This window comes from Cuculus canorus, chromosome 27, assembly GCF_017976375.1.
Source record: "Cuculus canorus isolate bCucCan1 chromosome 27, bCucCan1.pri, whole genome shotgun sequence".
Taxonomy (NCBI): domain Eukaryota; kingdom Metazoa; phylum Chordata; class Aves; order Cuculiformes; family Cuculidae; genus Cuculus; species Cuculus canorus.
Genome location: NC_071427.1, coordinates 657,381 through 683,680, shown reverse-complemented (window position 1 = coordinate 683,680; position 26,300 = coordinate 657,381). Strand labels below are relative to the sequence as shown.

The window sequence follows — 26,300 nt, the reverse complement described above, 5'->3', positions numbered from 1 at the left end:
CCTGAGCTGTATTCTGCCTGGCTGACTGTTAATGGTAGCTGAAGAGGTCAGGAGTAAGACTGAAATATTTACTATTATTTTTCACCCAGAAGATGTTTCAGTGTGAGAGAGAATGCGTTAGTGAAGGACAAAAAGACTAGAGCAGAATTACTAAGGGAATAGCCAAGATGCGGGAGACACGGAGCCCACAGCTGTTCTGCCTCATTTGGAGTAATTAGTTTTTAAAACTGGAAAAGCTCAGCAAAGATGTCTCGCTTTTCCAGCTTCAGCGGCTGTTTCTTCAGCTGCCTTGACTGCCGTCAGTCTTCTCCGGTGTCTCCCAGCACATCTCCCCTCGCAGCCAGCGCTCTCTCTAGATCTCTCTGAGCCAAACTGCTGTGTGCTTCTCTGACGAGCTGAACGCCTGTAGCTTGCTCACGCCGGTGTCGGAGCCATTTGGATCCCACTGGGACTGGCTACCTGACCCCTGCAACGTATGCCCAGCACGTACGCTAACTGATTGTGTGCCATGCATGAACTGACTGCTGTTCATGCATAAGGTAGCTGGGCATTCATGCATAAATTACCTGGGCACACATGCATTCAGTGATTAAACACTTTTGCAAGAGCTACGAGGGTGCTCGTCTGTGAACTGACTGACCAGTCAAACATGAACTGCTCGGGCACTCGTGTAAATACATTCGCTCGTGCCCAATATAAAGCCTATATTACATGCTCAGACATGGATGTGGTAAGTCATGCAATTTATGCCCGTTACCCATGATAGTTATTTATTACGTTGTACTATATCTCATTCCTCTTATTTTTCCTGAGAAATGAAATACCTCCCAAATTAGTCCTAAGCAAGAAGAACAGAGATCTACTTCTGTGTATGTGCATATGCATGGTGATTTTTCTCTAAGAGTGTGGGAGAAGAGACAGGGCTTTCTATCTGCCAGAGGAAAGCACGCAATTTTGTCCTACTGACAGTGGCCCACTGGGCCCTAGACTTTGTAATGTTTCATTTAATTACCAAAACCCCATTGAGGGGTTGATTATTTACCCATGTCAGTCTACAAACTCTGTCACTGATAGAACAACCAAGGACAGTTCTGTTTCCATCTTTTTAAGAATTGAGGTTTTTGGGTTTTTTTCCTTCAGGGTCTTGGAAACCTTATTAGAAGACTAGAAATACACAACCATTCAGAAAAAGACCCCTATGTTTCCATTTGAACGTGGGAATTTAAATGGCATCACCATTCTGTCGATCTAGCTGTTTACCTTTCAACATGTAGCAATCGCTCCTTATAAAAGAATATACAGAGCAAAAGGAATGCAATCTCTCCAAAGGAAAAGTAAACCCCTTGTCTTCACAGAAATTCATTACTGTTTTGGCAAGAGGATTTCTTAGTTTTCTGGAATCTTTGATCCAAAGATTTATGACTGCAACCTTGAATGCCATTAAAAGAGGGCATAGCCATCACTTTGCCCTCTTTGGAATAGTTCTATTCAGAGATCTGTTTTTAATTACATTAGATAATTCTGAACAGACCTGAGCCAATATCTGAACTGCAGCATATAAGCAAAATTAAGTTCAGTACGGTTTTATCGGTTGCACTTTATTGACTGTGAGAAGCACATGAAATGTTTGAACTCAAAGACTGAATTCAGTAGAAATACCAGGAGACAGTCCTTTATAATTTGGGAAAGATTTTAAAATCCACTGTGTAATTTCTCCTTTTCCTCACTGAAATGTATATAAAGTCACTCTTCTGATCCTCTACTTGAACAGGTCAAGACGCTTACTTTTTGTTCTTTGTGGGGTTTTTTTTTCAGCTTTTGACTATAAATCATTGCCCTTTCATAGTAGGCCTTTGACATATACTCAGTAAAAGATGCAAGGGAACAAGTTTTTCTTTATTAATCATAGTGAAAACGGAGAAGCTTTTCACTGCGGTGATGAGAGTTGTGTAACTAAAAGACAGCAGGAATCTTCGCACTCTGCAGCTTCTAACGGACTCCAGAGTTATCAGTGTCAACCTTGAACTGTTCTCTCCAGGGATGGTATCATTACCTTTAGGAAATGCAGCTGGATGGTGTTTGTCTTAAGTGGCAAAATTTAATCTCAGTTTTGCAAGAATTTTTTGTATGCTCTGGCAGCCAGCTCTCCCATTTGATAAATAATTTGTTTCCTGATGTTCCGTTATTTCCATATGAAACTTGAACCTTTGTATTTGCTTGGGTTTGTGTTAATGGTTTGATTTTGTTCTGTTCTGAATGCAGCACAGCTTTTTGGGGAAATAAGGTTTATGAAATCACATTACTTGTTATTTCTCTGGACCAGATGAGTATGAGGAGAGGAGATTCCAGACATTTTAAATAACTTCCACAGGTCAGAGCACCGCAGATTTCAGGAAACACGTGGTCATAGTAGTGAAAATTGCCCTTTAAGTCTATCAAATGAGGATAAGCTTGCAAGTATGATCTTACACTTCTGTAAACAATAATACATATGGGGAACATATGCATCAGCAGTTTACAGTCCCGGAAAAACTTCATGTACTGTTTTTTCCTTCCAAGATACCCAGGTCAAGCCAAACTCTAATCTGTAGACTACCAGTTGTTCTTTGCTCCTGAATTCAGTAACTACTCTCTGTGACTTCTTCCCCTGTAGATTGGTATGCTGTTGGAGACAAGGCAGAGGAGTTTCTGACTGAGACTGTCCAGTGAAGATATTATGTTGGACTTACTGATGAAGTGGTGTACTATAACTTTCCTCTATGGGAAATATTCTGGGATAGAGGATACAACAGGGTAGAGGAACCAAGTTGATGGAATATCTGACAAGGAGGGATGCTCTACTACGCCTCACACTCACGAGCAAGGAAGGGCTTGTTTGGCACATGAAGGTTGAAGGTATGCTTGGCTGCAGTGACCAGGAGGATCCTAGGGAGAGTGAGCAGGGCAAAAAGCGGGATCACCGCCCTGGACTTCCAGAAATCAGACTTCGGCTTCTTCCAAAGAAGGATTTGCTTGGAAGAGTCTCGTGGGAATATACCCTGGAGGGAGGAGAGGCCAAGAAAGCTGTCTAATATGAACGGATCTCCTCCTCCAGTCCCAAAGCGGTCCATCCCAGTGAGCAGGGAGTAATGCATGGATGAACGAGTTGCTCCTGGCAAAACACAAGCACAAAAAAAGATGTATAGAGAAGGTGAAAGCAGGAACAGGGAATAATGCGGAGACACTGTCCAGACATGCAGAATTGCGGTTAGAAAAGCCAAAGCCCACTTGGAGCTGAATTTGGCAAGGGATTTCAAAGGCAAAAAGAAAGGCTTCTTTAAGTCCCTAAGTGGCCAAAGGAGGACTTGGGAAATTTAGGCCCACTGCTGCGTGGGACAGGGCACCTGGTGACCAGGCTGGGGTTGGACTACAGGGCTTCCAGAGGTCCCTTCTATCCTCAGCCAGTCTGTGACTGTGATAATGCATCCTCTGAGATGTAAAGCAACTTCAAGTTGTATACTGGTGGTGTAGCAATGCAGCTACATGAAATGAATATAAGATGTGGTTTCTTTACGTCTTCCAAAGGAATGCGTATTAAATGCTTGCAGCCTTTCTAAAAGTGTGTTGATGATAGAGACTTGGTGGCAGTAAGTGTCGTGAGCAGAGCTGTCATTCAGATTCTGTTGGCATCTAGTGTATGAAATTGCCAGCTGAAGGAGCGTAAGTACTAAATCTCAAACTGGACGCATTTGCTGTTTTGACACTTAAATTATGCTTTTTATAGCATGAGTCCATTTAACATTGAGGTTATTCATTCACGTAGGCTTCACTTTCCTTCCGAGTTTCCTGAATGATGGAGATAATGGAATTGATTCTAAAGTTATTTAAGTGTTGTTATAAGTCAGAGGTGTGTCAAGTGGAGTTAATGATGTTACATTCATGCAAGTGAAGTGACAATCAGTAAATTGCATGTAGGAAGACTGCAGTAGGCTAAGAGAGCAAAGATTGAAAAGCAGGATAAATCTCAGTAGTGAGAATGTGAAATTAAAAGGATATATCACGTGGAAGGAAATAGCACATGAGCTGGCTCCTCTGGTTTGTCTTGTTCCTAAACTTTCTCAGTATCTCCCACCTGGAGAAACTTTACTGTGCACTATGTACCACACCAGACTAATTCAAGATGTACTGTTGTCAAAAACATGTTTTAAAATATTTTTATGATGTATATAAGGGAATTATAGTAAACTAGACTTTCCAAGTGATTGAATTTTATTTTTGGCAGTCTTTGCTGAAAATTCCCAGTGCTATACCTATAAGTAGGCATTAAAGAAAATAGATTGCTAAAGACAAGGTGAAAAAAAAAAATCCCAAAATACAGTTTAAAATTGTGTCTACACATAGTTTTAACATTTGTATTAAAAGTTAACCAGAATCAAGTCTGGTCAAGCGTCAGTAAATAATAACCTCATTTCGAAAAGATCACTGTTATTTTGTGGTTAACGTCTTATCGGTTCTCCACATTAGCAGGTTTTCGCATCTCCGTCTCCGAGGCACGATAGCTCTCCTTCATTATTTCGCCCTCCTGTTAGGTTTTTACTCTGCTTTTTACACACCTGCTAAGTCATTTCCCACTCTCACAATTAACATTTAATTATCTGACCACTAAAAAGCTACAGTGTGCAAAACAATATTTGAACTTGCTCTGCTGATTGCATGCGTAAAATTAACTTATCTGATTGCCTCATCGCTGAGACAACTTGAAGCCATTTATTCTTCTTCACCATGCTATGCCGTTTATTTGTTTCAGAAAACCTTGCTTCATTCATCTTTTTCAAATATATGCATAAAAAGCAGTAGCAATAGCGGATGTAGAGAAGACTAAATTCCCCTAAGAATTCCAGCACATAGTTCGAGGGTGGGTGGTTTTGGTGGTGGCGGTGGTCTTTTTTCGTTTTGAGTGTCTGTGTATGGTTAGTGGTGGTGTTAGCGTAGAGACAAACACATAACCATTCCAGGAAGGTTATATGTGGTGCTTTATTTCGAGGCCCCGGGAACCAGGGGTATGCACACCCAAATCAGGTTCCAAGACGATCCCGGCGCGTCCGCAATTTAACCCTGAAGTGTTTTGCAATCTAATGTATATTCAACAGATTACATCATTTCTTCATGCATATGTATTTGAGGATTGTCTCATCATTTGTGTGGACACCAGCATTTCCTTATCTTCACTTGACTGCCCTTGGTATGCTTCTGGCCTTCACAAAGATAAGGTTGTTAGTAAAAGCGTAGGCTCTGCTCGGATAAGGTTGTTAGTACATTCTTTCTAAGCACTCCCTAATATCATGTACTTGTGAAGGTTATATGTGGTTTGTGAGAAAACCGTCACCGTCTGCAGAGACAGACACAAAGTCTGCACACACTTAACTATAAAGATCAACAAAATTAAATGCTAAACACAATACATATCAAATGCTAAATACAATGTACATAACCTATAATTTTAATCTTATTTTAATTAAGCCCTGATTGTCACTTGGATACATACTGATTTGTGTTCTGTTGCAATTAAAATATCATCCACATATTGTAGCAGAAGATACTGCGATCGCGGTACCTGAACTTCCTCCTGCATTGTCCATGATTCCAATTCTTTTGCCAGCTGGTTCCCAAAAAGCGTTGGACTGTTCTTGAATCCCTGTGGAAGCCTTGTCCATGTCAACTGCATTTTTCGTCCATTGTGCGGGTTCTCCCATTCAAAAGCGAAGAATTTCCTACTATCTTTGTCGAGGGGAATACAGAAGAAGGCATCTTTTAAATCAATTACTGTAAACCATTTGTATTTCTCCTTCACAGATGTTAACAATGTGTATGGGTTAGCTACTACCGGATGTATATCTTTCGTGATTTCATTAATAGCCCTGAAGTCCTGTACCAATCTATATTCTCCATTTGGTTTCTTTACTGGAAAAATTGGGGTATTATATTCTGATCCCCTGCCTAATGTCTTCTCTAACTCGCTCGCGCGCAGTTCTCAACACCATTTCCTTCTCTGTAGAGTCCGTTAGGGTGTCCAGTAACACCAGTATATCATCCCAACCAGGATTCTGAGTTTTCAGAATCATCTTTACAACTCGTGCCACTTTACTCAGGTTCTCCCGATAAGTTCCAGCAGATTGTTTCCAGAGTATCAGATCACATGGACTGAAAGGTACTTTAACACATACGGGTCCTTCTGCCCCAACTCCTTGTCGAAGCGGTGCTAATATTGCATTGGATGTCTGCTGTCTAACTTGAATATCCCGCTGCCATGTTCAGTGGGATATTGGGGTAGTGGGATACTCCTGTTCCTCTTCGCACCCATATTTTCTATCTATTTCTACCTCATCCTCCCCATCGCCTCTTACTCCAGTATCTCTGGGGGCTGGTGGGGCCGAAGGAGCCACTAATAAATCAAAATCATCATCTTCCTTATGCTGCAAAGCATTTTCCGCTGCCAGACATTTCATACATTTCTTCTCAGTCACACATGCCTCACGTTGCTCATCCGATTTTGTGCTAACAACCATTATGCCACACGCCTTTTTCCATTCCTCATCCCCTCTTAAAATAAAAAACAATTCTACATATGGTACTTCATCCCATTTGCCCTTGCTCTTACAAAATAACATCAATTGTAGGATGGTATTATAATCTAAAGTTCCATTTTCTGGCCAACACACTTGATCCTCTAAATTATACTGTGTCCGCCATACATTACAATACTCAACCAATTTCTGTTTTTGCATGTCTTGCCCAAACCACCCCTCTTTCCAATGCATCAAAATACACCCTAACAGTGATGACCTGGGTATCGGTGGCATTTTATAACAGTCCAGACCAACACCAGACAACAAAAACCAAACAAAATTCCACGTAACGAATAATATAGATTACCGAAAATACAAAACCAGAACACAGTTGCCGAACCTGTGGAACGAATAATACAGATTACAAATAATGCAGATTACCGAAAATACAAAACCAGACCACTGATGCCGAACCTGCAGAGTTCGCTACTGTCTTACGGACGGCACCTAGGCTTCCCTCTGGAGCTCCATAGCCCAACCAAGCGTAGCTTTTGCCGCATCTAACAGGCAGGCTTTTACCAGACCAGAAAAGATGGTACCATTCCCCATAAGGCACAAGAGCAGAAAAAAAGATGGTACCATTCCCGATAAGGCACAAGACCAGAATTCCCAATAAAGCACCGTGTCTGGAAAACGGCAAAAGAGGACCAAAGTGAGGTGGGCAACAGCTCCACAGGCCGAAGGAGCTCCCACCCCACCAGCAATCCTGTGCTCCGGGCACGTCTTGTTCAATCTGGACAAAACTCAAAGCACTCCACAAACAGTGGTGTCACATACAAAGCAATGGTTTCTTCCAAGCAGAATTAGCACAAAAAGATCATGGCCGAATCATATAGATTACCGAAAATACAAAACCAGAACACAGTTGCCGAACCTGCGGAACAAATAATACAGATTACAAATAATGCAGATTACCGAAAATACAAAACCAGACCACTGATGCCGAACCTGCAGAGCAGCAGCTCTGTCCCACCTTTGTGCCCTGCTGAGCCATTTCCTCTGCTTTCCCAGGAGGGCTTGGACCCTTGCACTTTATGGTGGGGGGCTGCCTGCCAGCCGACTGTGGAAACCACTGCCAGGCACGTGAAGGACTAGAAAGTCATCAGGAGTCATCAATATGGCTTCACCAATCTGATAATTTTCAGGAACCAATGGAGAACCCCAGAGTCAATTCTGGACATGTCTTAACCACCCATCAGCTCCAGGGTGGGGAAAGACAAGATGCGCCAGTGGGGAAAATCAGAGGCTGCTGCTAGATGCCCAGCAGAGGATCTGTGCTCCACTGCTTAGAAGGAAAGCCTCTGATTTCCAACACAGGCATTGCAGGGGCTCCTAGAGACCCAAGGGAGGTGCACCATACCTCTGCCTTCCTCAGACAGCACCCTTCCCTTCCCTTCCCTTCCCCTTCCCCTTCCAATGCCCATCTCCAGGGTTGATCCTCTTCCTGGGGAACAGTCAGCATGGCCTTTGCCCCACCAGGAAGGCAGTGCTGTGCTCTCCAGGGGCTCTGACATCCCTAAGGCCTCCCTGACTGAGACAAATTGGGGTCCCTGTGGCAGCCCACAATTTTGGAATCTGGTATCCTATGCAGTAACACAGCTGGAGGAGATCCTGAAGGCCTTAGCTGCCAGGCTGAGCACATTCAGTGCTGGGAATTGGACGAAGGGATACTTCATCATTTTGGCTGTGATTCTGACTAGGAAACGTCTTCCCCTGTTCCTCCTCCACTGCCCTTTGGGGAAGTGTGGCAGGACTGGGCACAGGTGGACTAAGGAAAGCTCTTGTCGTTGTGATGTCAGATGTCCTCCAGGTGGTGTCACCAGATGTCCTCCTGGTGGGGCTCAGCTCTGCTGGGGTCGCCGTCCCACAGCCGCGCTCGTCCTCGCCACCCGTGCAGTCGGGATGCCCATCGCAGAGCCACTCCCGGTGGAAGCAGGGAGCGCCGGGCTCCCACTGGAACTGGTCCGGGCGGCAGCGGGACAGGGTCACTGCGGGCAGAGAGGGGAGAGGGGGATGAGGGAAGAGAAAGGGAATGGCGGGGGAGAGGGGGACGAGAAAGGGAGGCGAGGGGCGAGAAACGGGGGCAAAGGGTGAGAAAGGGAATTACAGGGGAGAAGGGGGACGAGGGACGAGAAAGGTGTAAGGGTCGGTCAAAGGATCGATTTCTGTCTCAACATTTCTCATCAGATATTAAGCCTCAGATCGTGACCGCATGAATCACAGGTGCCGGCCTTACGAAAGGGGTGCGGGGCGTTTGTTCTGTCCCAGCTTGGGAATGCTTTGTACCGCCGAGGCTGGTGCATAGCGAATATTTGGTACCTGTCTCCAAGCCTCCCTACTACCCGCAGCCACCTCCTTACCTGCCCACAATTGTGAAGCGAGACAGGAAAATTAATGACGGGACTGACCACAGACCCACACTCCAACGGAGCAGCAGACGAGGGGCAGAAAAGGGGACGAGGGGGAGAAAAGGGGACGAAAGAGAACACGAGGGGGTGTGAGGGAGAATGAGAGGGGGATGAAGAGGCTGATGGGGGAAGAGTGGAATGAAGGGTGGACGGGGACGAGAGAGCGCACAGGGAACGGGGGAAATGAGGGAGATGCCGGGGGATGGGAGGGACGAGGGGGAGCTGAGGGATGGGGACAGGGAGGAGGGAGGGGGGCGCAGGGCTGGGGGGAGGAGGACCCCGCGGGGCGTGTGAGGGCGCAGCCAATCGGGGCTCGGGGCGCGCAGGGGCAGCCAAAGGGCGCCCAGGGCAGCCGGCAGCCGCGCTCCCCGCTTCCCGGTGTCGGGCGGCGGGGCTGGGGGCAGCGGCAGCGCCTCGGGCCGCAGCAGCAGCAGCGGCAGCGCCATGGCCGCCCCCCTCCCATGCCCCCGCCCCTCCCCGAGCGCACTGCGCGGCCTCGTCCAATGGGCAGCGCGGGCCGGGGGGGCGTGTGGGACCCCTGCTCGGGTTCGGGGCGAGCAGGTGTGGCCCAGGGAGGGCCGGGGCGAGCAGGGACGGGCGTTCCATCGCAGCGCACGGTCGGGGCAGGAGGGGTTCGGTTGCTGAGCCCTCTTCCTTGGAAGCCGGATGAGCTCAGGAGGCAGCAGCCGGCCTGCAGTGCCGGGGGGGAGTCCCTGAGACACCGATGGGGGGTGTGCTGACAGGGTCTGGGGGTCAGGGGGGATGGAGAGCTGCCTGGAGGTGAGAGAATCAGAGAATCGGTGAGCTTGGAAAAGCGCTCTGAGTTCATCCAGTCCAACCATCAGCCCGACCCCACCGTGCTGACTAAACCGTGTCCCGCAGCACCACATCTACACGCTTTTTGAACCACTCCAGGGGTGGGGACTCCACCACTGCCCTGGGCAGCCTCTGCCAGGGCTTCACCACTCTTTCAGAAAAGAATTTGTTCTTAATATGCAATCTAACCTTCCCCTGGCACAACTTGAGGCCGTTTCTTCTCATCCCATCACTTGTTAGTGGGAGAAGAGACCAACACCCACCTCACCACAACCTCCTTCCAGGCAGTTGTAGACAGCGAGGAGGTCTCTCCTCAGCCTCCTCTTCTCCAGGATAAACAGTCCCAGCTCCCTCAGCTGCTCCTCACAGGACTTGTTCTCCAGCCCCTTCCTCAGCTCCGTTCCCCGTCTCTGGACGTGCTCCGAGCCCCTCAATGTCCTTCTTGTAGTGAGGGCCCCAGAGCTGAACCCGGGATTCGAGGCAGGATCTCACCAGCGCTGAGTAACAGGGGGACAGTCACTTTCCGACACCCTTCCCGTTCCCCACAGACACGGCCCTGCTCTGTGCCCCACTGCCACCGGCACGGGAACACAGGGCAGAGCCAAGCGCGGCACACGGAGATCCCCAGCTCCTCTGCCAAGGACCAGGCACCTCATCCCCAAACCAAGATGCAGACAGGCTCGGATTGTTTGGGGGTGGCAGAGGGATGAGGGGGTGGGGATGGGTGTTTGTCTCAAGTGTTCCTGTTGTTTGGGGAATTGCTGTTGTTTGTGGGGAGTGGGTGGGGGCTGGGTGTTGGGGAGGGAGTATTTTTAGAGACCTTTGTGTTCTTGTCATTTCATTAAAATCCATTGTTTCTCCAGAGCCTTTCGGTGTCTACATGGGGTGGGCAGGGAGTGCAGGGGCACCAGGACACAGCTCCCCAGAGGGCCAAAAGCATCGCCCGGCCCCACATGGCATCCCCCAAGCCTCGAAGGGCACGGAGCCGCCCCCAGGGCTCAGCCAGCAGCAGCCGGGCAGGCAATCCTGGGGGGGACGGGGACTCCCCTGGCCCCTGCCCCAGGCCGAGCAGCCCTTTGCCAGGGGAGCCAGGACAGACGCGGCCCTGCAGGACTCACGGACACGGCCCCACGCCCAAAGCACCGCTGACCCCTCCACCCTGGCCATCCATCCTCCCTCCCCGGGCTCTGGCAGGGGGCTCTGGCTGCTCCCCACCACCCCACCGCAGCCCCACGGCAGCCCCTCAGGCAGCTCCTCCAGGCTGCCCCACGGCAGGAGGGCACGGGCCTCAGTGGAAAATCACATTTTCATTTAAACGATACTTTTCATTTGAGATAGTCTAAGGGCTTTGTCATCAGTACTTGTACCCTGTTTGGAGGGCAATGGGCGTTATTCTCCCTTTTCTAAACAAGTGCAAATGGAGACATGGAAAGGTTAATTGATGAAAGACTTTCAAGCCCAGTTCGTTGGAGAAGAGTGAACAATGTCCAATTTTGTCTGGTTTCTGTTTACCTGTACTTGGGTTTTCAAGCATAAAATATCTTCATTCCTAATTAGATGTCAATACTCTGAAGTTTTTTGAGTATACTGTGTTACCGGAGTCGCTTGGGAGCTTGGAACATCTTCCTTTTCTTAAGGCTCTTTTGGTTTGAATAACAATACAGTGATTGCTACAATGATTCCTGCTATTTTAGCCTTCATTTCTGAACAGATGATCTCTGAAACTCTAAATTGCTATGCAAATGAATTAATAAATAGTGGTAAATGTTTCATTTCTTACACATGGAAAAATCTTTCATGTGCTTACCAGTTTTCAGGATCAAAACCTTAAAGCTTACAAAGAAAGGGGAAGTGTCTCAGAACGAATTTAATCTTGCAATGAATTTTCAGGGGTTTCAGCCTTTGTTCAGATGGGATCCCCAGAAGGGTGCAGCCCTGCGCCGTATCAGAAGGCATCTCCAAATAGCCAGGCTTTTTTAAATTGTTTTTAATTTGTTTGAGCTTAGAAGTCTGGAACAACTGCCACTGATAGTCCATCAACTATACTGGAAAATTAATACTGTGCAGCATCCTGAATAGTGACCCTATTTGAATGGACATTGTTTGTCGGCAGCGATCCATGACAGTATTAACTTCTAACAGGATCAGTGGCTCTCAGACTGAGCACGGCGGACAGTTTGAAGCAGGCCAATAGGCAATTGTTACAGGGCCCACACTGACAGCTCTTTGCTCAGTGTGGCTGACAGTGCAAACTGCCCTTCTGGAGGTGGGGGGAGGTGTATGTAAACACGGGGTTTAATTAGATCTATATTAGGACCCACTTTTCACCTCATCTCTCATCACTAATATGTAGCAGACCGGCTGTAAGCTTGCTATTATTTCTCCGTTAGGGTCTATGATCCTCAGCCATGTGCATGTAGAGATAGCACAGGTGAGGCCCACCTGAGAGCACTGCTGGGACTGAGGGGGCTGTACCACAGTTACCTGCTCGAACCGATCGACCTGCTCACGTCTGGAAAACAAATAAGTGACTGAGGAACTTTGCTATGTGTCTGACGCTGACTTCACCTGTTGTGTCATACAGATAAAGCGGGAGATCAGAGGCTGGTGAAAAGCCCAGTTACAGCCATTAATTGGCCTCAGACAGAGCGGAAGCCAAAGAGATTGTCCCAAGCTCCTGACTAACGGCACCATCAGCCGTTTGTTGTGACAACCTATAAAGAAAATAATGCGCAGTGGGGACAGTAACCCCTTGGGGGTGAGGTGGCCCATCCAGAAATGCACGGTGGTGTAGAAGAGGTGGCATCAATGGATAAGAGAGCCAGGCCACCGCCCTCGTGAAGGGTCAGCGCAAGTGTCCCCTCCCCTGGGGGTGTCCTGGGTGCTGCTGCTCTGCACTGGGCCAGGGCCAGGGAGCTCGCTTGAGAAGAGGGTGTTGTGTGTGTCACAGAAAAAGATTCTTAGAATAGAAATGGCTTTCCACCCATCATACCTGTCCTGCTTATTAAGTTCTAAGCTGTGTGTCAGTGATTGGTGTGGTCGGGTCCTTCTGGCCACGCCAGCTAAATTCTCCCATGACAAGAAATCAAGGAGGAAAGGCTTACCTTAAAAAATACAAGATATGAAGGCAAAGCTAGGACCTAAATTATGTGAGGATGAAACTAAGAGCAGCAAAACAGGTAATACTGCTATATCAGAAGATATTTTCAAGGATTTCATTAAATCCTCTACTTTCCTATGAACAGGGTGTGAAATCCTTCTCTACAACACATCTCTTTGTTGAACTGTTTTCACAAAACCATAACTAAATATCAAATAAAATGAAACAAAATGCCAAATATTATAGTAAATACATAATTCTTAAGCAATTGAAGCCCTTCAAACTGCATAATAAAATTAAATCAAATCAACTGTGACTTTCCAAATTTTGCATATTTGCCAGGAAGCTGAAAAACCCTCGTCAATGTTGCATGCTTTTACTTTTAACAGCTGGGAGGAAGGCGTGGTGATTTGGACTTGGACTCTCAGCTTAAGATACACTTTTTCTCAGTGACAGTTACCTAGTTAAAATTTATTATCAGACATGAGTAGTAGGTAAGTGTTTCAAGACTTTCAGTGCTTATCCTCTGTGGCACTGATTATTTCTAATTCTGTGGAATGTGTGTGTCTATCACTGCAGATTTTCTGCGTCGTACCCAGTTCACTTCCATTCTTCCAGCTTGAGCCTGGTATGTTCAGAACTGAATATTGAAGATGTTGGAAAAAATAAATTTAAAATGTTTTATTAGACCTTAAATATTCGCTGCATTTCAATTTACTTATGTATTCAAGATATTGCAGAGAAAAGCACTTCTAAAATCCTCAGCATTTTTTATACAACAGAAAGAGAGGTGGAGAAGATAGAAACAGGAATTTATATCTACTGGCACTGAAGACAAATAGCAGCAATAGAGGCTCTTTAATTTTGTCTCCACCATAGCATAATCAGGGTTCTTTGGGGAGTGACATGCTAATATTCCTTTTTTTTTTTTTTTTCAATTGATCAATGCTATAGTATCTGATTGTCTGGGAGAATTCCACTTCTCAGGGTGATTTTGCAGAGGAACATTTGAGAATGTATATCGATGATTGTTGTATTTAATTATGTGACAACTCATCTCAAACACGATGCTGAAGCACAAAAGAAATAGTTCCGTGCAGTTAGTGTCACAAAAACCAACATCCTGACTACAAAATGACCTCTCCCAGTCTGATAAAGGGCATTTATTACTGTTACCTATTTATTTATGACATGCGAAAGACCTAGAAATGCCTTCAGGATCAGTCCCCAGTTAGGCATGGGTTGTACAGACAGATAAGAGTAAGACAATTCCTTCCTCCATAGGATTTACAATTTATTATCTGCAAATTCTGAGCCTCTTGACAAGAGGAAGTCTCTAAGATTCTCAGGAAGAACTACGGATCTAGTGATGACATTGCTGAAATCCTGAATATGAGTTAATCGGAGTATCAGTTATGTTAATATTATAGTATATTTTACGGATGACAAATAAATGAACAGACCTATAGTTTTCTGGGTCCAAAATACTCAACCGTGTCACCAATAAGGGAAAGTCGACAGAAATTTGCAGATATATGTTGAAGTTGAAAATGTGCTTGTGTGCCCAACCTCAAGACGCCAGCTGTCCTTTTATACACGTGATGTTAAAATTTAAACAGGAGATTTTTATTCTGGCTACATGCATTTATAAAGAAAGATCTTCTTTTATTTTAGTCAAGGCTTGGGTTTAGCGTTTTTAGATTTTATATAGATTTTATATAGAATCCAGTGTTATTGGAAAGTGTTCCAGTGACTTCACTGAAGTATGGATTATTCTCAGCATGGTTATGCTCTAGCTAATGTGACCTGTTCCATTCCTTAACTCTGGAAGAATATTGCTTTCTGTTTTTCTGATGAAGGCTGGGTTAACTAACTACTTATTGAGGGAAGGAATAGATTGTGGCTATGAACTGGAGAAAGAACAGTTAATCCTCTTTAATTGGTTCTTACTCGCATAGGAGCAAATTACTTGAAGTCAGTTTTTGGAAGTTCCTCTTAATGCTGCCCCTGAAATCTCATTCCCAGTGTTTGGACACAACACAATGCATACCAATAAAAACTATTGCAGCTATTTTTACTTTTTAATTGAAATGAAAACACAATTCTCAAATTTTCAAATCTATTTTAAAATGGAGTATATATTACTTGAAGAGTGTTTCGCCAGAAGACCGAGAAATGATTATTTGAGTCTGTCCATCTGGAGTTTTCCCATTGATTGCAAAGGAAGTTCAGTTAATTCCTTAATACATAACCTTTTCTTTCATAGAACATCTGCAATTGAGTCATGTAATCTACTCTGCCAGTAACTGAGGGTTGTTTCCCTACAGCAAATGCAGTAGTTAGCTTAAAGTATCGCAAAAATTTTTCACCTGTTCTGAAATGCTCCTCAGGACTGTTTTCAAGCTTTACACATCACATCACATTGATTTTATCATTTTATTGAGTAACTTTGTGAAAAGAAAAAATCAACCTTCCCAAGTTCCCTGAGGTTTAACTCACATTCGTTATAAACGTATTCTGTTTGCAATCCTGCTATTCACAAGAGAGTTATAATTTCTTTATATGTGTTCCATTACTTAATGGAATAAAACTTGGATTTAACTGATCCTAACTACCTGTATTTCTTCTTTACAAATCAGTATCAGATTGGCTTCTCATAGGTGTCTCCTCTTCAACGATTTTCCAAAAATAGACACACTGGGGACCAGCGCACGCTGGGGTTGTGCTCTTCAGCAGGGCAACCCCCATCAGTTGTGTTGCACTGTTGAAGGCTCTTCTGCCTCAGGGAACCTCTGCAGACTGAATATTTGGGGCAAACGCAGCCACAGGGTGGGCATTTTTCTGACCCACACATCACCTCCGAGAAAGGCTTTCTCTCCCTGTTCTGATGGACATAGCAGAAATTGTGTTGTGAAGTTCATGACAACATTAAAATCAGACCTTGGAAAGTAACAGAACAGGCATAAGATTTCTGGGACAATTGATCCATAGGCATGGAAGTGGGAAATAGATTCTGTCCCAGCCTTTGCCTCGCTGCCCGTGATTGATGGAGATCACTGGAGATCACCTGTTGTGCCCAGCCCTGGCCAAGTATGCTCGCTTTCTAAATCTCCAACACAAGTCTCAGACCCGGATTTGTGGCATTTTCGGTGTCAATGGACGAGAGGAAACGGCCTTGAGCTGCACCACGGGAGGTTTGGGTTGGACATGAGGGAAAATGCCTTTGTGTGAGAGCAGTGAAGCCCTGGCAGAGGCTCCAGGGCAGTGGGGGATTCTCCACCCCTGGGGGTTCCAGACCGAGCGTAGTTGACACTTTGGGATGTTCCGTGCACGGGGCTGGGTTGGGGAAACCCAGAGGCTTTTCCAGCCTTAATGTTTCTGTGATTGGGTGTCTGAGGGGCCAATCTATGGACTTTCTCAGTGTTTGATGAGCCAAGACCATGAGCCTCTGATGTGTTCGGAGCTCTGTGAGAAAGGGCTTGGCCAGGAGACCAGCAGTGGCAAGAGCTGTGGGACTGGTGCGCAGGAAACATCAGTAGGAAACGGGTTCCCTTTTTATTGATAATGGTGGTGGAGTTGGGTATCAGTGAGCAAAGGAGGAGGACAGAGGTGACCATGCAGTAAAAGTCCCTCTTCAGGTTTGGGATGTTCAGCCAGATATGGAAATGGCTGGGGTGTGGGACTCATCTGGGACGATCTCCCTGGGGCAGCTTTCTCACAGTCTCCAGGGAACATAGCACAGACCGGGTCCATCTCTTTCGCCCCGTTGGTCCTTCCTTCCTTCACCATCACACCTGGCTCTGCACCGTGAGCACCTGCCGGGTGCCCTCACCCTGCACGCTCACAGCTCAGCTCCACACTGGTGTTTTCCTCTCCTGGGCTCTTTCCAGCCCAGCCTCTCCCCACCTCCTGTCCTCTCCAACAGCCCAGAGCAATCAAGCAGCCCAGTCTGGGCTGGCCCCATGGCACTGCCCATCAAATGGGGCTGCAAAGCTCTGGCCATCAACCACAGCCACAGCCCCTCCGAAGGGCACAGCAGCTCCCGAGAGGCAGAGAGGGGTCTCACCGTGCCCATCACCCCCCGGCGGTGCACACACATCCTGTGTGTGCTGGAGAAGGTACAGTCACAGCAGCACAGCACAATTCTGCTGATCACAGCAATGCAAGAAGTTACAGTTATACAGTGCGCAGAGGAACGTGATACGGATCATCCATGGGGCACTGATTTTGTTTCAGCCCTGTTGATCGGGGCCTGTCACTTTGGATGCCGGTATCCAAGCTGGACACGAGGACCCCTTATCCTGTCAGTGATGCAGAGAAGGGAGGGGGACATAGCTGGCTGGCACTCTGCAAGGCAGTGCATTTTCGCCATCCCAGGCTCTGCCCCCTGCTGCCAGGGACAGCCTCTGCTGGCTCCTTGTCCCACTGCCGTTATGGGGGACCGAACGCAATGACTGTGTCTTCTCTCACTGCCCTCACAGAAATCATAGTACTCAAAGGCCTCAGAAATGGCTTCAGGAACCTCTGCCCAGGTTATCCTATCCCACCACCACATCCAGACTCTGGCTGTCCACTCCGCCTGAGGTTTGCAGTATCATTTTTATTTCCAGCAGATCCATTTCAAGTACAGGCTGGTTGCTACCACTTAGAGGAGTCCTGCCTGGGCTCTGATGTGCCACATTTTCTTCAGTTCTGCAGAGGCTGATGGGACTCTTGACTCCTCCAGGCAGAAGCAGCTCCTGGCACCTTCTCACACAGTTCAGGAGGTGCATCCTGTCCCCTGCTGCTGGCTGGGGAGAAGAAGGCAGTGCAGGAGGGCACAACACCACCTCTGCTCGAAGAGATGCATCCAAGGAACCACAGGTGCTCTAGCTTCCAGCCCTTCCTTCTGCTCTTCCCAACCTGCTGGATGGCTAGCAGGGCAGTGTGGCTGCAAGAGAAAGGACAAAGTTGGTCTCACGGCCTGAGAGCCATCCTGTCCCAGCCCTGCCCTGTCCCTGGCCAGGGGAAACGCGAGGCTACTGTATCTCGCCCCATCCTGGCTCAGGGCCAGGATCTTGACTGAGTGTTGACTTTCTGCCCTGAAACTGCACCAGAACATAGCAGGAACTCCCCACACTTACAGCTGCACAGAGATCTTCACAGGCACATACACCTGCTTCCTCCTTGAGACCTGCCTTTGCTCCACCTCAGTCCTGGGGAGCTATGACAAACTCCACCTGGCAGGCCACACGTGTCAATAGAGGAGTGTCTGAGGCGCGGTCGGCTTTGGGCGCAGGTGGACTTCCCTTGTGCATGCGCTCCTCCTGGCGGCGGTGGTTGACTTGGGGTCCTGCCCTTCAGCAGGGACTTCCCCACAATTTGCAGTGCCACACTGAAAATACAGAGCAAGCAGAGTTTGAGCTCTGTCAGATACACCAACATCTCCTCAGCAAGCACAGCTTGTGAGTTGTGCACCTGCCCCTGCAGCAGAAGGGGGTTGTGCAGTGTAACTGTGTCACTTGCTCCTTGCCTTCTCCCACACAGAGAGAGGAGCTCGGGATGCTCAGGACTGGGCCTGATTTTCATCATTTGACATGAACATCTCCTGCGGAGCTCCCCACTGACAAGGACTATCTGGTGGTCACCCTGGAGGGCCTGGGGCTGCAGGGAGCTTTATCGCTGGGGCACAGAGTGAAAAGAGACAGGGATGTGGGAGAAAAGCTATTGCCTGCAGGAAAAACTCCGCATCTCCTCCTGCTCAGTAGAGTATTGTGATACCCAAAAACCAGAGACGACTTCACTTCAATTTAAAGAGGGAGAGAAGATCCTCCAGTCCTGAAACAGGACAGCCCACAGGAGAGTGTGAAAAAAACCCAAAGCACATTTGTCCTTACGTGAGAAAATGCCCAGCCTAGGGAACACGTCCAGAGAGCCAAAACAGTCAACATGCCCACGAAAAAAATATGACACCCCCAGACAAAAGGACAGCATCTGTACATTTCTACAAGCATCTCACCTGTCTGCTGGCTTATATACACCCTTCCACAAGTCCATTTCAAATTGATTAGATATCTTGGGCCAAAACCTCCCTTGATTAACGAAGATTTTCTCAGAAAGACACCCTGCAAGAGAAAAGTTGCTCTTCAGCGTAAGGGTGGACTGGAGCCATTTTTGTCTCCCTCCAGCACAAACCATTCTGTAAACAAAGAAAGCGTCCACAAGATACATTGGGAACAGCGCACGCTGGGGTTGTGTTCTTCAGCAGGGCAACCGCCATCAGTTGTGTTGTGCTGCTGAAGGCTCTTCTGCCTCAGGGAACCTCTGCACACTGATTTGGGGCAAACGCAGCCACAGGGTGGGCATTTTTCTGACCCACATATCTCCTCCGAGAAAGGCTTTCCTTCCAGGCTCTAATGGACATAGCAGAAATTGGCAAGCCTCTGTCAGGACCCATGCATTACTTTGTCTTCTTTCTGCATCCCCTTACCTCTGCCATGTTCATCAGGCTTTCCTGGAGGCATCTTGGGAGGCCTTGGAGTCAGATGGGGCATCCACAATAACTCTGACCTGTAAATGGAAGACAACAAACATGAAGCGGACATACAACTTTCACCAAAACATGCTGAATGCTTGTCATCCTCCCAGAAAATGCCCACCACGGAAACATGTCCAAAGAGCCCTCCAGAGCTGATAAAGTCAGCGTGTCCAAAATATACATCTCACTCCCCCAAGGACGAGAGCCTGCTCCTGCCCTTGTGGCTTTTCCACATTTCTCACCTTTCTGGGGGCTTCCCTGTCAGACCTGACACGCCCTTCTCCTCTTCTGCCCTCCTGTCACGTGAAGTCCTGGAAGAAAACTTCCTTCCAGGATGGAGACTCTTCTCAGGATGACTCCCTGCAAGTGAGACACAAGAAATGCCCTCAGACCAGGGACACTTTGGGGCAGCTCACACCACAGGAACAAGCAGAATAGCTCAGTCCTGTGGGGAAAACATCGGTGCCAGCACTCCTGATTCTGTTGGAGTCTCATTACTGGTTAGGTCTTCAGTGGCTGTAAACCCTCTGTCTCCTCCATCTCCACAGGCCAGGAGCAGGAATTTCTCTCCTGCGCTACACATTGCCCAGTATTCCCTCGCTCTAAAACACCTTCTGAAAGGCAAGGCTTGGCAGGTAAAGCTGGAGGCCTTACAGAGCCTCTTTGGGGCCAGTACCTTCTCCCAAGGGAAGAGATCCTGGGGTGCCTGCCTTGCTTTTGCAGACACGCCTGCTCCTTTGTGCACTGTCACCCCAAAGACGCCGTTTCCCAGGACGCTGTGAGAAATGCCAAAAGAAGGCACTGAGCTCCCACTTCCAAGGTGGCTGTGGCTGTGCCGCATATGCCCCGCAGTAGTTGACAATCTTTCCAACACAGCCTTCCTCAGCAACATAAATCAAACCAGGAGGAAAGCCTGTGATAGAGCAGCTGTCCCTTTCCTTCCCCTGACAGAAGGAGGTGCTGTTCAGCGTGAGGGTGGACTGAAGCTGTTATTGTCTCCCTCCAGCACAAACCACTCCGTCAACGAAAAAAGCCTCTGCAAGACACCTTAGGGACCAGCGCACGCTGGGGTTGTGTTCTTCAGCAGGGCAACCCCCATCAGTGACCTTCTGCTGTTGAAGGCTCTTCTGCCTCAGAGAACCTCTGCAGACTGAATATTTGGGGCAAACGCAGCTACAGGGTGGGCATTTTTCTGACCCACACATCACCTCCGAGAAAGGCTTTCCTTCCAGGCTCTGATAGACTTAGCAGAAATTGGCAAGCCTCTCTCAGGACCCATGCATTACTTTGTCTTCTTTCTCCCTCCCCTTACCTCTGCCTTGTTCATCAGGCTTTCCTGGAGGCATCTTGGGAGGCCTTGGAGTCAGATGGGGCATCCACAATAACTCTGACCTGTAAATGGAAGACAACAAACATGAAGTGGACATACAACTTTCACCAAAACATGCTGAATGCTTGTCATCCTCCCAGAAAATGCCCACCACGGAAACATGTCCAAAGAGCCCTCCAGAGCTGATAAAGTCAGCGTGTCCAAAATATACATCTCACTCCCCCAAGGACGAGAGCCTGCTCCTGCCCTTGTGGCTTTTCCACATTTCTCACCTTTCTGGGGGCTTCCCTGTCAGACCTGACACGCCCTTCTCCTCTTCTGCCCTCCTGTCACGTGAAGTCCTGGAAGAAAACTTCCTTCCAGGATGGAGAATCTTCTCAGGATGACTCCCTGCAAGCGAGATGCAAGAAATGCCCTCAGACCACGGACACTTTGGGGCAGCTCACACCACAGGAATAAGCAGAGCAGTCAGTCCTGTGGGGAAAACATCGGTGCCAGCACTCCTGATTCTGTTGGAGTCTCATTACTGGTTAGGTCGTAGGTGGCTGCAAACCCTTCATCTCCTCCATCTCCACAAGTCAGGAGTACAACTTTCTCTCCTGCGCTGTGCATTGCCTCGTATTCCCTTGGCCTAAAACACCTTCTGAAAGGCAAGGCTTGGCAGGAAAAGCCGGAGGCCTCACAGAGCCTGTTTGGGGCCAGCACCTTCTCCCAAGGGAAGAGACCCTGGGGTGCCTGCCTTGCTTTTGCAGACACGCCCGCTCCTTTGTGCACTGTCAGCCCAAAGACGCCGTTTCCCAGGAAGCTGTGAGCAATGCTAAAGAAGGCACTGAGCTCCCACTTCCAAGGTGCCCGTGGCCTTGCCGCATATGCATTAAGTTTTTGACAACCTTCCCAACACAGCCTTCCTCTGCAACATAAATCAACCAAGGAGGAAAGCCCGCGACAGAGAAGCCGTCCCTTTTGTTCTCCTGACAGAAGGAGGTGCTGTTCAGCGTGAGGGTGGACTGAAGCTGTTATTGTCTCCCTCCAGCACAAACCACTCCGTCAACGAAAAAAGCCTCTGCAAGACACCCTAGGGACCAGCACACGCTGGGGTTGTGTTCTTCAGCAGAGCAACCCCCATCAGTGGCCTTCCGCTGTTGAAGGCTCTTCTGCCTCTCTAGGCTAAATATTTGGGGGAAACACACCCACAGGGCAGGCATTTTTCAGACCCACACGTCACCTTCGGGAACGGCTTTCTTTCCATGCTCTAATGGACATAGCAGAAATTGGCAAGCCTCTGTCAGGGCCCATGCATTACTTTGTCTTCTTTCTCCCTCCCCTTACCTCTGCCTTGTTCATCAGGCTTTCCCGGAGACATCGCAGGAGGCCTCGGTGTCAGAGGAGGCACCTGTGATAACTCTGACCTGCAAACGGAAGATAACAAACAGGAAGCGGTCACGCAACTTTCGCCAAAACACGCTGAATGCTTGTCATCCTGCAAGAAAATGCCCACCATGGAAACATGTCCAAGGAGCCCTCCAGAGCAGATACGATCAGCGGGTCCAATCTAAACACCTCACGCCACTAAGGACAAGAGACCGCCCCTGCCCTTGTGGCTTTTCCACACCTCTCACCTTTCAGGGGTCTTAACTTCAAAGCGTGCCTCCACCTTCTCTTCAGGTTTCTGGGTGCGTAACGTCCTGACGGAATGCTTTCTTCCATTACGAACACTCTTCTCGGGATGACTCCCTGCAAGTGAGACGCAAGAAATGCTCTCAGACCAGGGACACTTTGGGGCAGCTCACACCACAGGAATAAGCAGAGCAGTCAGTCCTGTGGGGAAAACATCGGTGCCACCACTCCTGATTCTGCCAGAGTCTCATTGCTGCTTAGGTCTCAGGTGGCTGCAGACCCTCTGTCTCCTCCATCTCCACTGGCCAGGAGCAGAACTTTCTCTCCTGCGCGATGCATTGCCCAGTATTCCCTCGCCCTAAGACACCTTCTGAAATGCAGGGCTTGGCAGGAAAAGCTGAAGGCCTCACAGAGCCTCTTTGGGGCCAGCACCTTCTCCCGAGGAAAGAGAACCCAGGATGCCTGCCTTGCTCTCACAGACACGCTTGCTCCTTTGTGCAGCGTCAGCCCAAAGATACCGTTTCCCTGTAGGCTGTGAGCAATGCCAAAAGAAGGTGCAAAGCTCCCATCTCCAAGATGGTCGAGGCCTTGCGGCGTATGCCCTGCAGCTTTGGACTATCTTCCCAACACAGCCTTCGATAATCTTCCCAACACAGCCTTCCTCAGCAACATAATTCAAACCAGGAGGAAAGCCCGTGATAGAGCAGCCGTCCCTTTCCTTCCCCTGACAGAAGGAGGTGCTGTTCAGCGTGAGGGTGGACTGAAGCTGTTATTGTCTCCCTCCAGCACAAACCACTCCTTCAGCGAAAAAAAGCCTCTGCAAGACACCCTAGGGACCAGCGCACGCTGTGGTTGTGTTCTTCGGTAGGGCAACACCCATCAGTGGCCTTCTGCTGTTGAAGGCTCTTCTGCCTCTCTAGGCTAAATATCTGGGGCAAACGCAGCCACAGGGCAGGCATTTTTCAGACCCACACATCACCTTTGAGAACGGCTTTCTTTCCATGCTCTAATGGACGTAGCAGAAACTGGCAAGCCTCTGTCAGGACGCATGCATTACTTTGTCTTCTTTCTCCCTTTTTCTCACTTTTCTCGGGATGACTCCCTGCAAGTGAGACACAAGAAATGCCCTCAGACCACGGACACTTTGGGGCAGCTCACACCACAGGAATAAGCAGAGCAGTCAGTCCTGTGGGGAAAACATCGGTGCCACCACTCCTGATTCTGTTGGAGTCTCATTACTGGTTAGGTCGTAGGTGGCTGCAAACCCTTCATCTCCTCCATCTCCAATGGCCAGGAGCAGAACTTTCTCTCCTGTGCTACGCATTGCTTAGTATTCCCTCGCCCTAGGACACCTTCTGAAAGGCAAGGCTTGGCAGGAAAAGCTGGAGGCCTTACAGAGCCTCTTTGGGGCCAGCACCTTCTTCCAAGGGAAGAGATCCCGGGGTGCCTGCCTTGCTTTTGCACACACGCCCGCTCCTTTGTGCACTGTCACCCCAAAGACGCCGTTTCCCAGGAAGCTGTGAGAAACGCCAAAGGAAGGCACTGAGCTCCCACTTCCAAGGTGCCCGTGGCCTTGCCGCATATGCATTAAGTTTTTGACAACCTTCCCAACACAGCCTTCCTCTGCAACATAAATCAACCAAGGAGGAAAGCCCGCGACAGAGAAGCCGTCCCTTTTGTTCTCCTGACAGAAGGAGGTGCTGTTCAGCATGCGGGTGGACTGGAGCCCTTTTTATGCCCCTCCAGCACAAACCACCCCTTCAGCGAAAAAAAGCCTCTGCAAGACACCCTAGGGACCAGCGCACGCTGGGGTTGTGTTCTTCGGTAGGGCAACCCCCATCAGTGGCCTTCTGCTGTTGAAGGCTCTTCTGCCTCTCTAGGCTAAATATCTGGGGGAAACACACCCACAGGGCAGGCATTTTTCAGACCCACACGTCACCTTCGAGAACGGCTTTCTTTCCATGCTCTAATGGACATAGCAGAAATTGGCAAGCCTCTGTCAGGACCCATGCATTACTTTGTCTTCTTTCTCCCTCCCCTTACCTCTGCCTTGTTCATCAGGCTTTCCCGGAGACATCGCAGGAGGCCTCGGTGTCAGAGGAGGCACCTGTGATAACTCTGACCTGCAAACGGAAAATAACAAACAGGAAGCGGTCACGCAACTTTCGCCAAAACACGCTGAATGCTTGTCATCCTGCAAGAAAATGCCCACCATGGAAACATGTCCAAGGAGCCCTCCAGAGCAGATACGATCAGCGGGTCCAATCTAAACACCTCACGCCACTAAGGACAAGAGACCGCCCCTGCCCTTGTGGCTTTTCCACACCTCTCACCTTTCAGGGGCCTTAACTTCAAAGCGTGCCTCCACCTTCTCTTTAGGCTTCTGGAAGGGTAACGTCCTGATGGAATGCTTTCTTCCAGTAAGAACACTCTTCTCGGGATGACTCCCTGCAAGTGAGACGCAAGAAATGCCGTCAGACCAGGGATGCTTTGGGGCAGCTCACACCAGAGGAATAAGCAGAGCAGTCAGTCCTGTGGGTAAAACATCAGTGCCAGCACTCCTGATTGTGGGGAAAACATCAGTGCCAGCCCTCCTAATTCTGCCAGAGTCTCATTGCTGCTTAGGTCTCAGGTGGCTGCAAACCCTCTGTCTCCTCCATGTCTACTGGCCAGGAGCAGAACTTTTTCTCCTGCGCGATGCATTGCCCAGTATTCCCTCACCCTAAGACACCTTCTGAAAGGCAGGTCTTGGCAGGAAAAGCTGGAGGCCTCACGGAGCCTGCTTGGGGCCAGCACCTTCTCCCAAGGGAAGAGATCCCAGGATGCCTGCCTTGCTCTCACAGACACCCTTGCTCCTTTGTGCAGCATCAGCCCAAAGATACCGTTTCCCTGTAGGCTGTGAGCAATGCCAAAAGAAGGTGCAAAGCTCCCATCTCCAAGGTGGCCGAGGCCTTGCCGCATATGCCCCGCAGCTTTTGACTATCTTCCCAACTCAGCCTTCGATAATCTTCCCAACACAGCCTTCCTCAGCAACATAAATCAAACCAGGAGGAAAGCCCGTGATAGCACGCTGGGGTTGTGTTCTTCGGCAGGGCAACACCCATCAGTGGCCTTCTACTGTTGAAGGCTCTTCTGCCTCTCTAGGCTAATTATCTGGGGCAAACGCAGCCACAGGGCAGGCATTTTTCAGACCCACACATCACCTTTGAGAAAGGCTTTCTTTCCATACTCTAATGGACACAGCAGAAATTGGCAAGCCTCTGTCAGGGCCCATGCATTACTTTGTCTTCTTTCTCCCTCCCCTTACCTCTGCCTTGTTCATCAGGCTTTCCCGGCGACATCGCAGGAGGCCTCGGTGTCAGAGGAGGCACCTGTGATAACTCTGACCTGCAAACGGAAGATAACAAACAGGAAGCGGTCACGCAACTTTCGCCAAAACACGCTGAATGCTTGTCATCCTGCAAGAAAATGCCCACCATGGAAACATGTCCAAGGAGCCCTCCAGAGCAGATACGATCAGCGGGTCCAATCTAAACACCTCACGCCACTAAGGACAAGAGACCGCCCCTGCCCTTGTGGCTTTTCCACATCTCTCACCTTTCAGGGGCCTTAACTTCAAAGCGTGCCTCCACCTTCTCTTTAGGCTTCTGGGTGCGTAACGACCTGATGGAATGCTTGCTTCCAGTACGAAGACTTTTCTCGGGATGACTCCCTGCAAGTGAGACACAAGAAATGCCCTCAGACCACGGACACTTTGGGGCAGCTCACACCACAGGAATAAGCAGAGCAGTCAGTCCTGTGGGGAAAACATCGGTGCCACCACTCCTGATTCTGTTGGAGTCTCATTACTGGTTAGGTCGTAGGTGGCTGCAAACCCTTCATCTCCTCCATCTCCACTGGCCAGGAG

The 26,300-nt window shown here is 48.6% G+C and overlaps 2 protein-coding genes across 2 annotated transcripts in view; both read right to left on the bottom strand.

Annotated features, from left to right (window-relative positions):
• Window positions 1-8,389: 8,389 nt before the first annotated feature.
• On the bottom strand, window positions 8,390-10,531 carry LOC128849226 (uncharacterized). The gene is made up of 2 exons (XM_054049855.1): window positions 8,966-10,531; window positions 8,390-8,593 (listed from the first exon to the last, which is right to left on the bottom strand). The coding sequence occupies exons 1-2, from the start codon at window positions 9,901-9,903 to the stop codon at window positions 8,422-8,424; spliced, it is 1,110 nt and encodes a 369-aa protein (XP_053905830.1). The 5' UTR covers window positions 9,904-10,531; the 3' UTR covers window positions 8,390-8,421.
• A 3,643-nt stretch (window positions 10,532-14,174) lies between these two features.
• The window catches only part of LOC128849292 (titin-like), a 25,907-nt gene continuing 13,781 nt past the window's right edge, over window positions 14,175-26,300 (bottom strand). Inside the window, exons 16-29 of the mRNA XM_054050563.1 lie at window positions 25,991-26,105; window positions 25,701-25,780; window positions 24,727-24,841; window positions 24,437-24,516; window positions 23,373-23,495; window positions 22,396-22,510; window positions 22,106-22,185; window positions 21,049-21,166; window positions 20,759-20,838; window positions 19,689-19,806; window positions 19,399-19,478; window positions 18,928-19,033; window positions 18,053-18,303; window positions 14,175-17,859 (exon numbers count right to left, since the gene is read on the bottom strand). Of these exons, the coding sequence (XP_053906538.1) occupies window positions 18,069-18,303; window positions 18,928-19,033; window positions 19,399-19,478; window positions 19,689-19,806; window positions 20,759-20,838; window positions 21,049-21,166; window positions 22,106-22,185; window positions 22,396-22,510; window positions 23,373-23,495; window positions 24,437-24,516; window positions 24,727-24,841; window positions 25,701-25,780; window positions 25,991-26,105 (1,445 nt within the window). The 3' untranslated portion in view covers window positions 14,175-17,859; window positions 18,053-18,068. The remainder of the gene's footprint in view (window positions 17,860-18,052; window positions 18,304-18,927; window positions 19,034-19,398; window positions 19,479-19,688; window positions 19,807-20,758; window positions 20,839-21,048; window positions 21,167-22,105; window positions 22,186-22,395; window positions 22,511-23,372; window positions 23,496-24,436; window positions 24,517-24,726; window positions 24,842-25,700; window positions 25,781-25,990; window positions 26,106-26,300) is intronic.